At 38.9% G+C, this 12,780-nt stretch overlaps 1 protein-coding gene across 1 annotated transcript in view; it reads left to right on the top strand.

Moving 5' to 3' along the window:
* Positions 1-12,780, top strand: part of LOC140449784 (ATP-binding cassette sub-family C member 4-like) — a 104,302-nt gene that overhangs the window by 40,153 nt on the left and 51,369 nt on the right. Inside the window, exons 7-8 of the mRNA XM_072543129.1 lie at positions 206-542; positions 3,100-3,250. Of these exons, the coding sequence (XP_072399230.1) occupies positions 206-542; positions 3,100-3,250 (488 nt within the window). The remainder of the gene's footprint in view (positions 1-205; positions 543-3,099; positions 3,251-12,780) is intronic.

Here is a 12,780-nt window from a genome sequence, read left to right as displayed (position 1 = left end):
CTATTAAATATTGTTCCCCTGCTATCCAAATTAGCGTTTCGTACAACTTTTTCTAAGGCGACATTAAAAAGCTGACACGCATATATCCTTTAGAACCTTTAAATATCTGAATAAAAATTTTTCAGTATTTTTTTCTTGACTGGGGTATTACTACATATAATAGAGATGTTCTTAATATTATATTTTAAATTTATTTTTCTTTTAGGGTAAACCTGGAACCTAGTATTACAAATTTAACTTTCGCAAATCAAACTGACACTGAAGAATATATCAATATCATAAATAAAAGAGACAATTATCTTTTGATGTATACAGTTTTGATAGTAGTGATGGTAATACTCACCTTTGCTAGAATATACATGAACTTCTTCTTTGCTATAAGAGCTTCTCGAAATCTGCATCGCAAAATGTTAAAATCCGTCGTAAACGCTTTCATGAGCTTTTTCGACAAGCACTTTGTGGGAAATATTGTGAACAGGTTTTCTAAAGATCTGATGACTATGGATGAAGTTATTCCTTTGAATACATACGAAATATTTAGGGTAAGTAGGTATTATGAGTTTTGTCACAAAATTGTTGTTTATTGACCTTCACTGTTTTCTGTCCATTATTTTCATCATCATTCAGTTTCTTACGCCCACAGCTGGATATAAGCCTTCTTCGTACGCCTCCAGGAAATTATATTTAGCGCAAGTTGCATCCAGTTATGCCCTGTTCTCCGTATAGCGTCTGTGCATCGCTTTGGTGATCTTCTCTAGCTTCTCTTATTAAACGGAGTCTGTATTCCACCAATCTCTTTGCCCATCCGTCTTTACTGAGAAGTGCTACATGTCTTCTTCTTCTTCCTATGCCGTCCCCATTAACGGAGGTTGGCGACCGCATTTTTAAAAGCTTCTCTGTCTTTTGCAACGTGGAATAATTCGTCTACAGTCATGTTTGTCCAGTCTCGAATATTTCGCAGCCATGACTTCCTCTTTGCTGCTCTTCCTGCTACATATCATGTGGCATTTTTATTGCACCCTGTAAATCATTAGATCACAAACAGTTTCGAGTTTGCACCTTTACATACGGACACTTACTATGTGATCAGACCAATTTAAGTCATTATTAATTATCACTCCGAGATCGTTGTGGGAGGTTACCGAGTTTAAGTGATGGTCATTAATAAAGTATGGTAGTGATGGTACAGGAGGAATTATTCCACGTGAAATGCTGACATCAACATTTATTTGTCTACCAAAGAAAGTAAATGCCAGAGAATGTAGCGATTATCGAACGATCAGTCTAATGTCACATACATTAAAAACCCTGCTAAAAATCATCCATAATAGAATACACGCTAGGCTGGAGATGGATATTAGTGATTACTATTTAAATGGGAATAAGCCACAATTAAAGGTTAAAGTACGTTTACTGACGTTTCAATTTCCACTTCGGAAATCGTTCTCAAAATACAAACATTGGTGAGAATTATTATTATTACATTATTTTGAGAACGATTTCTGAAGTTGAAATTGAAACGTCAATAAACGTACTTAAAAGAAAGTAAAAATATATACTTACTTGGTAACGATAATCACAGAAAATAACGATTATACTGCAGAAAGAAGAGTCAGAATTGAAAAAGCACGTGCCGCCTTCGTGAAAATGAAAAAGATTTTATGCAGCAAAGATCTGACATTGGCCCTCAGAATAAGGCTAATTAAATGCTATGTACACAATGTACTCTACTATGGAGCTGAATCATGGACATTAAACCGTAATACAATAAATCGACTTAACGTGTTTGAAATGTGGACATTTAGAAAATTGTTAAGGATTCCATGGGTAGATAGAGTCACGAATACAGAAGTGTTAAGGAGAATAGGCAGAGAGAGGGAAATGGAAAATACAACAAAAGAAAAGAAATTGCAATATCTCTGACATGTGATGAGAAGCGAAAGATACAACATCTTGAAACTCATAATTCAAGGAAAAGTAGAGGGTAGGAGAAGCGTAGGAAGAAGACGCGTTTCCTGGTTGAAGAACCTGAGAGAGTGATTTGGTTGCAGCTCGAAGCAATTGTTCAGAGCAGGTGTCTCGAAGGTCAGAATAGCCATGATGATTACCAACCTTCGTCGCGGAGATGGCACTTGAAGAAGAAGAAGTGATGGGTTATTTTTGCCGATATGTAGAACGACGAATTTTTCAATTTTAAGCGAAAGTAACCATTCAGAGGACAATTTAAATATTGCATCAAGATCGTGTTGAAGAACATGTAGGTTAGATCACTAGTGTAAATACAAAAAAGTAGCGATTTAACTACTGATCCTTGTGGGACTCCACTCTTGACTGGCTAATCTAATGAGTGATCGTCCCCAACACGAACCCTGAAGTATCTGTCGGATAGAAAATCTTGAATCCAAATATTTAACTTTCCGGGGATACCATAGTGATCCAATTTAGCTAGTACGACGTTTTTGGAACACGGTTGAAAGCTTTGGAGAAGTGTAAGTAGACTACATCGTTAGGATGCAGGTTGTTTAAAGATAATGACCAATCATTTATACAATGAAGTAAGTTTGTGATCGTTGAACGACCTTTGATAAATCCATGCTGTTAGTGAGGGATAATATTTTCTAGAAGAAGAACCTTAGACATAGCTACCAAAATAATTGATTCTATAATCTTGCCGAACCAGGCTGAATGGACGATAATCATTGCAATCAAGTTTATTTCCTTTTTTAAGTATAGGAGTAACCGAAGCCAATTTCCAGGACAGGAAGGGAAGTAAACCTTAATTAAAAGAAACATTAATTATTTGAGATAAAGGGATGGTTACAGATTCTGCACATTGTTTGAAGAAAAAGGAGGTGAGTCGTATAATCAAGGTGACGAATTATTGCGTTGTTTCCATAAATGATGTTTAAGAAATTTATATTATTATTATATTATTATATGATTATATAATATTATTATCTATTTAATTTATTGTAGATAGAATGTCTGCCTTGAATAGTTCTGTGTAAATACTATTCTAATCTTCTAATATAAAAACTGCTCTTTTTATTTCCAAACCGAGTATGGTTAAATTGATCTGATTGATATTTTATTTTTTAGCAAACTCTAACATTTTTGGGAATACTGTATTTAATTATCTCCGTTAACAAATTATTTATCTTTCCTTCAATATTTTTGCTAGTCAAGTTATATTTTATACAGAAGTTTTATCTACCAACGGGGAGAGGCATAAAAAGACTGGATGCGGCAAGTAAGTAAAAATAAAAAAATTATTTGTATTTGATTTATTTGATTTGCTACAGTTGATTATTTTTTGAATAATTGTTTTATTGTGATAATAAATTTATTGCCAAAAGTCATTATATCAGCTCCCAATTGACGTAAATTCAGGTTTACTAAGTATAGAGTTTTTAGAGTGGAACAGTTGGAGACATGACTACTTGTCAAATCTACAACAGCGATATAAGTGGCAAAAACCCGTCACAAACCTAGAAAAAGAAGAAGTGGTGATAATAAAAAAGGACGATACTTCGCCGGGGAAGGGAATTGGCCACTAGCGAAGATAATCGAAACACATCCCGGAGCCAAAGGTTTGACAAAAGTCATAACAGTTCAAAAGTCAAACGGAAAAGTAACTACTCATCCTATACATAAGCTGATACCAATAGTACGAGAGCCCACCTCATGAAAGACAAATAGAGCACTTAGTATGAGGAAAAAATTTATGTTTTGTAGACTATTTTTAGTATTATTGAATACTTCAAACGCAGACTTGTACAAGTTTTATGCCCCATGCCCCGGATTATATTCAGAGCCTCTTAGCGATGTATATATACATCAAGTGATATTTAGAATAAAAACTCATCTAGAAAAGAAAAGTATTTTAGATCGTGAACGGACGATTGATCGAAGCTCTAAAAGACATTGGCTTGGACGGCAGAGATGTTCGAATAATGGCAAATTTATATTGGAATCAAACATCAGTTTTAGTAGATGGTGTGGAATCACAGGCTCCTAATAATAAAAGAGGAGTACGGCAGGGATGCCTCTTGTCACCTCTGCTTTTCAATGTTTACTCCGAAAGAATTTTCAGAAAAGCACTTTCTGAAAAACAAGAAGGAATACTTGTGAATAGTGAAATCATCAATAATTTGCGATATGCGGACGATACAGCACTAGTAGCTTCTAGTCAAGAAGATCTTCCAACACTACTTGATAGTGTCGTTGAGAGTTGTAGGGCGACAGGTCTGGATCTGAACATACGGAAAACCAAAATACTCGTAATAAGTAAATAACAGCATATAAAACCGTCTATATATGTAAATAATATCAAACTTGAACAAGTTGATAAAATCGTTTACCTTGGACAACAATTAAATTGTAACGCAGAAAGTCACGGCGGACTTTTCTGGCTACGGCTACGGCTACGAAAAATTTTCACGGTCACAGGCTAGAGCGGCTTTTAGAAGGATGTCCAAGGTGTTATGTAACAGAGACCTAAAATTAGCATTGAAGTTCCGCCTACTTCGCTGCTGCGTGTTCTCGGTCTTACTTTATGGTGTCGAGTCCTAAACTGTGAATAAAATCGATATAAATCGCCTTGAGCAGAGAGAGCAGCAGAGAAAGCTGAAGTATTTCGGACATGTAATGAGAGGTCCCAAATATAGGTTGCTACAAAATGGCATGCAAGGAAAAATAGCAGGCAAACGCAGTCCCGGACGAAGAAGAACCTCATTGTTGAAGAACTTGCGAGATTGGTATGGTATTGATACGAGCATGCTATTTAGGGTGGCAGTGAATAAAATTAAGATACCTATGATGGTAACCAACGTTCTGAAAGCACATGGTACTTGAAGAAGAAAAACGGACGATAGATTCGATGGTATAATCTAGTGTTGGCCAAAATCGGTCTTGGTCTTGCAGTCTTGGTCTTGTTCTTGCGTTTTTGCAAGACCAAGACCAAGACCAAGACCGCCTAATTTTAGCAAGACCAAGACCAATACTGACCGTGCAAGATTTAAGCAAGAACAAGACTAAGCCTGCGAGACTCTTGCGTCTTGCAGTTAGTACTGAGTGTGGTTTTAGCGACTATAGTAGTTCGGGTATATGCTTAAAGACTCTATGAGACGCAAAAGAATATGTAATAAAAATTTGAAAAACTGGACTTATGCGCATACAAACAATACCATAAACATACAAACCGAATCAAAATATTCGTTAAAAAAACACATTTGACATGTGCTCAGAGATCATAATTACAATGTAAAAAAAATATATTTTGTACATTCTTTTCCAACAGACGACTTCTTCGCTCTGAAATTAATTGTCCATATTTTGAGAATAGCCGCCCTCTAATCATAAAAATAATCTTGCATTGCGACGCCGACAGTAATATCGTATCGATAATAATTCAAATTTTTCTCATTATACACACACACACACACACACACACAATCACGCTAAGCGATCAACCCAACCTCTAGGAACATGTGTATACCATACTAAGCATGGGATCCACATGTCCGAAGATCAAACCGGTCACACTTCGCTAGTCGAAGTGGTACCTATCTGACCCCCAGGTTTTTCCACCACCCCTCCTCATCGTGTGACATACGTGAGGAGGCTTATGATCTGAAAGTTACTAGAGTTGCCTTGGGTAATGAGACAACTACCGTTTTTAATTATTGTGGTTATGCCACCTAACTGTAGGGGTAGCCACATCTAGGCTTTTCTCCCTAATTACTTTACTGACTCTATAGATTTTACTCTAACTGCACTTCGGGACTTGAGTCCCTAAAACAAAAAGAAAAATAGCGTGTGTTCCGTCCATGGAGTCGACAGCCTGAGCTGTCGACTTCATGTCCGGAAAGAGTGTGTGCTCGATCACTCAGCCGCCGATTTGGCAAAAATAAATTTTATTCTCCTCGCCGGCTGGGTGTCCGATGTGTGTCCGGCCACTGAGCCCATGCTTGCCGCACATGACCTCAGTGCTCGGGTGTCGCGAGAGGATCAGTATCACTCGATCCGCCTTAAGGGCCTAATCCGCGTCAGCGGTATATAGATGGCCTGAGGGGTCTTCTATATGGAAATAAATGTGAATTTTACGTTAAAACGTTTAATGACAAAAATTGACTTTAAAATAACTGAATTTAAAAGAAAAACAACCGTTTTTTTTTTTTTTTAATTATGGGGGTCTTCCTTGGCGATGGGACTATGATATGCCGGCACAATTCTTACCCTTTTTTCTTACACTAAAATCTTACACTAATGTGTGGGTGGGTTGGGGTGTGCATTGCAGGGTGTATACGGCCTCCACACACCCCGGTGTATAGTGTCCTTATCTAAGTGCCTTGGCACCTGTATTCTCTCGCCAGAGTCCTAAAAGAGAAGGATTTTTTTGGTTGGTTGTTTTTCTGATGACTGCATTCGTTTATTTAGACGTCCTTGCGACCATCTCATTCTTCATTTATTCGTTTGGGACCCTATATCCGGCTATTTGCTGTTTAGGTCTTCTGTGTACCGTCCTGGTGTTTGCGTTGTAGTTAGTCAGCTCTCTTAACATGCTACTTGGGTGGTTGTTTAGTCCGTTGAAAAGTTCGTATGCCTTTTTGTCCATTGTGTGAAGAATCCTTGTTTGTCCTGAGTCTCTGTATAAATTTCTCAGAGGTACATATCTTGGTAGATTCAGGGCGTCTCTTATTAATTGGTTTTGCGCTGTTTGTATTTTCTTCCTGTTAGTTTTACAGGTGTGTCCCCACGCAGCGGAGGCATACGAGAGGACTGGCAGGATAATGCTATTCGCCATCCTGATTTTGGTTTTAAACCTTAACTTGCTTCTTCTACCAATAAGCGATGAGAGCTGACTTTTCAGCGCTTTGGCTCTATACGTTTGCTGATTAATATGCTGCGTAAAAGTGAGTTTTTTGTCTAATAACACTCCTAGGTATTTGGCCTCGTTTGTCCATTGTACTGGGGTGTTTCCAATCGTTAATTCTTGGTTCGGTACGCTTTTTCTGTGACTAAACATTACAGCCTGTGTTTTGTCTGGGTTTATGGCTATTTTCCATTTGGTGCACCATCTTTCGAATCTGTTAAGTGCTCTCTGCAGATGATTAGCTGCATGATTTGGATTTCTCCAGCTAACAGCTATTGCCGTGTCGTCAGCGTAAAGACTCAACAGGGATCCTGGTTCTTTTGGCGTGTCGGCCGTATAGATGGTGTACAGGTAAGGCGACAAAACAGCTCCCTGAGGCACACCTGCCTCCAGGGTCCCGACTTCGGACAGGGTGGCCCCTGTCCAAACTCTGAACCTTCTGTTGGCTAAGTATGATCCAAGGAGGCATGTCATCGCCTCGCTGTATCCCATGGTGTTCATTTTATATATGAGTCCATCATGCCAGACCCTGTCAAATGCTTTACTGACGTCCAGAAATGCTGTTGTCGTGTACATTTTTTCGTTATATCCTTTAGTTGTGAATTCGGTGAAACGTAGAACTTGTAGTTCGCATGAATGTTCGCTTCTGAATCCAAATTGTGCTTCTGGTATGGTGCCTAGTGCTTCCGATTCTTCGTTTAGTCTTTTTAATATAACTCTTTCCGCTATCTTGCTTATTGATGATAATAAGCTGATAGGTCTATAATTTTGCGGAAAAGTGCCATCTTTCCCTGGTTTTTTGATCATGATTATTTGTGCCTCCTTCCATCTGTCTGGAAAATATCTTAATTTGAGCATGTTGTTTACTATGTTCGTTATGTAGACAATAGCTTTGTTGGGTAGGTTTTTTAGTGCCCTGTTTGTGATGTTGTCAGGTCCTGGGGCTTTTTTGGCGTTTGATAGTTTTATTAGCTCTTTAATTTCATCAGGAGATGTATGAGTTATTCCTATTCTACCCTTTCTTCTCTTTAATCTTCTAGCTGTTCTTTCTACCTCTTCTTCGAAGTCTATGTCTTCATTGGGATTTTCGTTGTTTCTGCATGCCCTTTCTAGTTCGTCCTTTAGGACTTCAGCTTTATCTCTCTCCGTATGAACAATCCCGTTTTCTCCGTGTAAGGGAGGTATGGGTTTCTTGTCCTGTCGGAGTATTTTCGATAATTTCCAGAAGGCGGATTTGTTTGGGTCTAATTCTTGGATATAGTTGTCCCAGTTTTCGCTTCTATGTTCTCGTAGTTGTCTTTTAACTTCCCTATCAAGCTCATTTGCAATCCTTTTATCTTCTAGAGTTCTAGTGCGATAGGCTCTTCTTCTTTTCATGTTTTTTCCTTTTATTAAGTTTTGTAGTTCGTGACTTATATCTCCGAATCTTCCTTTTTGTCTAGTAATTGTTTCGGTTTTTGAGCTGGCATCGATAGCATTATTTATAGTTGTTTCTAGTTTGGTTACACTATCTTCTAGTTCCGTGATGTTGTTTATTGTTGGGATGTTACCGATGTTCTCGCTAAAAATCCTTCTGAAGTTTGGCCAGCTTGTTATCTTCTTTTGGTGGGGCTGCAAATAGTTTAATTCTATTGCACCCAGGTTCAGGACGATTAAGTTGTGCGTCGAATCGCCTTCATTTAGAGAGTGTATCTCATATTGTTGACCCACGTTGTGTAGGATTGCAATGTCTAGATGTGTAGGGAGTTGTCCGTGAAAACAGGTCGGTCCTGTTGGTCCGATCACGTAGGTATTTGGTCTATTTTCGAGATGGTCGCAAAGTCGTCTCCCGTTGTTATTGGTCGCTCTGTCGAACCATAAGGGAGATCTCGCATTAAGGTCTCCTATAATTACTGTGGGCTCTTCTGTGTCGAGGATTAGGCTCAAATCTTCATCGAATATCAAATCGTTAGGTCTGACATAAGCTGACACTATTTTTAGTGTTTCGTTGTTGGCCTTTAATCTGACTAGCGTGGCTTCCATTGTCACCAGTCCATCTGGTGTTGGTATATGTTCGTGTTCTAAGCCTTTTTTAACTAGTATGGCTGTTCCTCCTGATCTTGCTCTGTGGTCAGTTCTGTAGATATCGTAGCCTGGAAATTTGGTTTTCTTCCTTTCCACTAATTTGGTTTCTTGAAGGGCTACGATATCGAGCTCTAATCTGTTGATCATCTCATCCAAAAGGTTGAGTTTTTGGAAAATTCCACCGGAATTCCAGGACCCTATGCGTAGATCCTCCGTACGGTTCGCTAGCATTGTCGATTTATTTCTCCGAATGCAGTCATCATTTTAGTTGCCCTGTCCATCATGGACATCATCTCCATCATCTTCTTATTGTACTCCGTGTGAAATGAAGCAATAAGTGTGGCAGCGTCTTGCATCGTAGGAGCTGCTTCTTCTGAGGTTGTTTTGGTGGCTTGTGCATAGCTGAAGCCCGTGGATGTTGTAGCTGGTTTAATCGGTTTGCTCGCCGGTTTTACGGGGGCAGGGGTCTTCTTCTTAGGAGCTTTTGAGCATCCTCTATAGTTGGCCGTATGCGCTTGATCGCAATTCATTTAGGGGCTGTTTCCTTGCTCTTTTCGTAGTCGTTGCTTAGATGGTTTTCACCACACTTCACACATCTGGAGACGCAGTGGCAAGCCTTTGAACTGTGATAATATCCCTGGCAGTTAAAGCACTGTAGGGTGTCCTTCGTTATTTTGAATTCGTCTTCGAAACGAACTCTCATGTAGCACAAATTTGTAATTTTCCTTATTTTTTGTACGTCATCCTCTTTGAGGGTGATCATGAAGAAAGGCAGTATTTGTTTACCTTCTTTTTTTGAGAACATATTGCTGACTCTTGTTACGTCAACATCTTTTTGTCTTAATTCATTAAGAATTAATTCTGTATTTGTGCTTGCGGATAGCCCTTTTAATATTACCCTCTTTAATTTTTCACTGTCTATTGGGTAGGCAATATACTCTACCTTCGGTGTATGTTCTTCTAGGATTTTGACTACTCCTAGGTAGTCTTCCCTGGATTTCGTATTAATTACGATTGATCTGCCAGATCTGGCAAACTTGTTGTCGGAGAATATACCTGTTTTCGCCGCTCTTTGCAGGATAGCTTGATGTTCTGCGACCGTCTTTAAGATGATCGCAGGAGGTTTAGGTCTTCTGACGTTAACCTCTGCAGGTATTTGAGGGGCTACGTCGGTTTCTTTGTCAACTTGGGATTCTTTTTGTGTCTCCAAGTTTTTTTGGGCTTTCTTTTGCTCACTTCTTTTTTGAGTGTCTTTTGCGGCTTTAGTGAGCGCTTCGTCGTTCCTTTCTTGAATCTTTTGAGTTTGTCGTTCAACAACACTCAAAGATTTTTTAGGTTTCTCGCTACTGTTTGTTGATTTCTCAGTAGCGGTGCCTTTTTATGCTTTTTCTTTCTTTTGGACTTTTGTCCATCCTGCTTCGTTTTTCTCCGTTTCTTTTAGTTCTTTTGGCTTTACTGTGCCTCCAGACGTAGAGGGCGCGGTATTCCATTCTATGTTGCCGGTGGTGTGCCAGTCTTCTTCTGCTTCTATATCCATACCGTCATCACTAGATATGATGGGTATGACTTCTTTGTTTGTTGCTTTTTTCGAATTCGTTTTTTTCGCCGAATTCGACTTGGCGGTTTTCTCTTTTGGTGGTGGTTCCTGGATGGTATCTGCTTTCTCTCTTTGGAGTTTTGCCTCGTTTCTTTGTTGTGTTAATGCATCCATTAACTCTAGGATCTTATCGGTTAGTCTTTTGACTTCCCGATCTTTTAGTTGGTTTTCCCTTCTTAACTCATTTAATTGAGTAAGAAGTTTTTCTTCTCTGGCTCTCATTTTTTTCTTCATATCTTTCATTTGTTCGGTCAGTTCATTGACTGACCTACTTAATTCGTTAGCCTTTTCTCTGGCTTCCATTTCCTTGGCCTTTTTCCGTTCTTCTTCATCTTCGTCAAATTCAGGGGCACGCTGTCTTTTTAATTGTTTCGATGGAGCTTCCATCTCAACGTTGTTTTCATCCTGTGGGGGCGGGGCTTCGGCGTTTAATGCTACGTCCGACTGGGCGTTCAGTGGTTCGTCCGACTCGGCGTTCAGTGCTTCGTCGGTGTTGGCATCTGCGGATAATGATATTGTGTCATCCGTATCGTCTTCGCTGATTTTTTCATCCTCGGACTCGGGCGAATAGGAGCGTTTGCTGTAAAGTTATTGTACAATTCGATGGCTATTGCGACGGAGGGGGTGGATGACTGGGGCCTGTCATCGTCGTCTGCTTCTTGTGTTGTCACCTGCGTGACAACACTATTTTGGGGGGGAATATCACTCATTTTGCCGTAAGGCAGTGAACATAAGTTCAAGAGGCTAATTGGAGTTTATTACTCAGAAGACTCTGTTTTTGTCTTCCCGCCAAGCCGCTGCCTGACGGTTTTCCTGGGTGTCGTCCCAGCAACCTCACGGTAGTTCTCTCCCTGATTTCTCAGGGAGGGATCCTCTTGATGTTTCTCTCACCTCAGAGGCAAGGGCCGTTTCTGTCCGACTTAGATTTCAAAAAACTAAGCCTTACAGTGTCATACCTGTCGACCCACTGAGGTGAACCCTTATATTTCGCAGACGCGAAGCTATTAAAAGCCTCCTACGAGGAGCCTATAAAGGCAACCCCTCGAGGTTTAACTTAATAACAACCTCGCATCCGCTTTTCGCTAATATGAAAGACAAAATGCCTATGCCACACTCGGTGTCTTACCCACCGGGAGCTGAAAAGCTCCGTTGACAATAGCCCCACCTAAGCACACTTTGCTGACTCGCGTCCGTACTGTTCGACTGCTAGAGCCGAACTGGTTTCTCATTAAAATTTAGTCTGGAGGAATCTAAATAAACAAATCTTATCGGCCTAGGTCTATAAATTGTTTCTGCTGAGTGTGCGATGAGATCATTCGGTTAAACAAAATTTGCTGAAAGAACGCGGCTACGGCTATTTAAAAGTAACGAGACAAATTAACAGATAATGTAACGACGGGGAAAATATTGCTGGCAAACTAAAAAAGAAAGAAAGGACTCATTGTTTTATTGTGCGGAGTGACCTGAACATCCAGGATTGAGCTTAGAAAATTATTTTAGACGTTTTCATGAATAAATTGAAAATTAGGTAATTAGTTTGTTTTCTTAATGTTGTTTCTATTTAATAATTACTTATGTTAGTTATCTAGGTTCATAATTATATTTTTTCTCAATCAGATTATTATTTTTTTTAAATTCAACCAACACATTTTCTGTCCTTGTGACCAAATTAATTTTTTTTGTACCCATATTTATTATAAATGACTTTTTAAAGGGTACTTTAAAATAATTAGTTTACATGAATACATCTTAGTGGCCCACTGTTTTCTCTTCAAAAAAGCGACGGAGCTGAACGTGTTAAGTAGGATCTCCTTAATTTAAAATAACTTCTTTTGATTACCACTGTTTTTTTAACTATTCTTTATTTTTTCAAGTTAGTTTTTTATATAAAAGTAGAGATAAGATTGGTAAAAACATTTATTTTGCTTTAATAAGTGGATTATAGTTTGTTATCTTATCACTTAAAAAATCTGTGCCCTTAATACATGTATGTGGATTTTTTGCCCATCATGTCCATCAATCCCTTTCTAGACAGATAATGTTCTTTAAAATACAGGCATGTTTATGTCATTAATTTACTTTATTTGTATTTCAACCATGTTTTAGCACATGTTAGCTTAGTAAATGCAAACATTTATTAAGAAACAGATTGACTTCCGTGGGGCCTGGTAGATAGCTGAGTTAGTTAGAGCATAGGCACGGATAGCTTAGATCGTGCCTTCAAACCCCACCCGGTGTCAGTTGT

Source organism: Diabrotica undecimpunctata, chromosome 9 (assembly GCF_040954645.1).
Source record: "Diabrotica undecimpunctata isolate CICGRU chromosome 9, icDiaUnde3, whole genome shotgun sequence".
In the NCBI taxonomy this organism is placed as follows: Eukaryota; Metazoa; Arthropoda; class Insecta; order Coleoptera; family Chrysomelidae; genus Diabrotica; species Diabrotica undecimpunctata.
The sequence above is the reverse complement of the archived record's forward strand: the minus strand, read 5'-3'. Positions and strand labels throughout refer to the sequence as shown.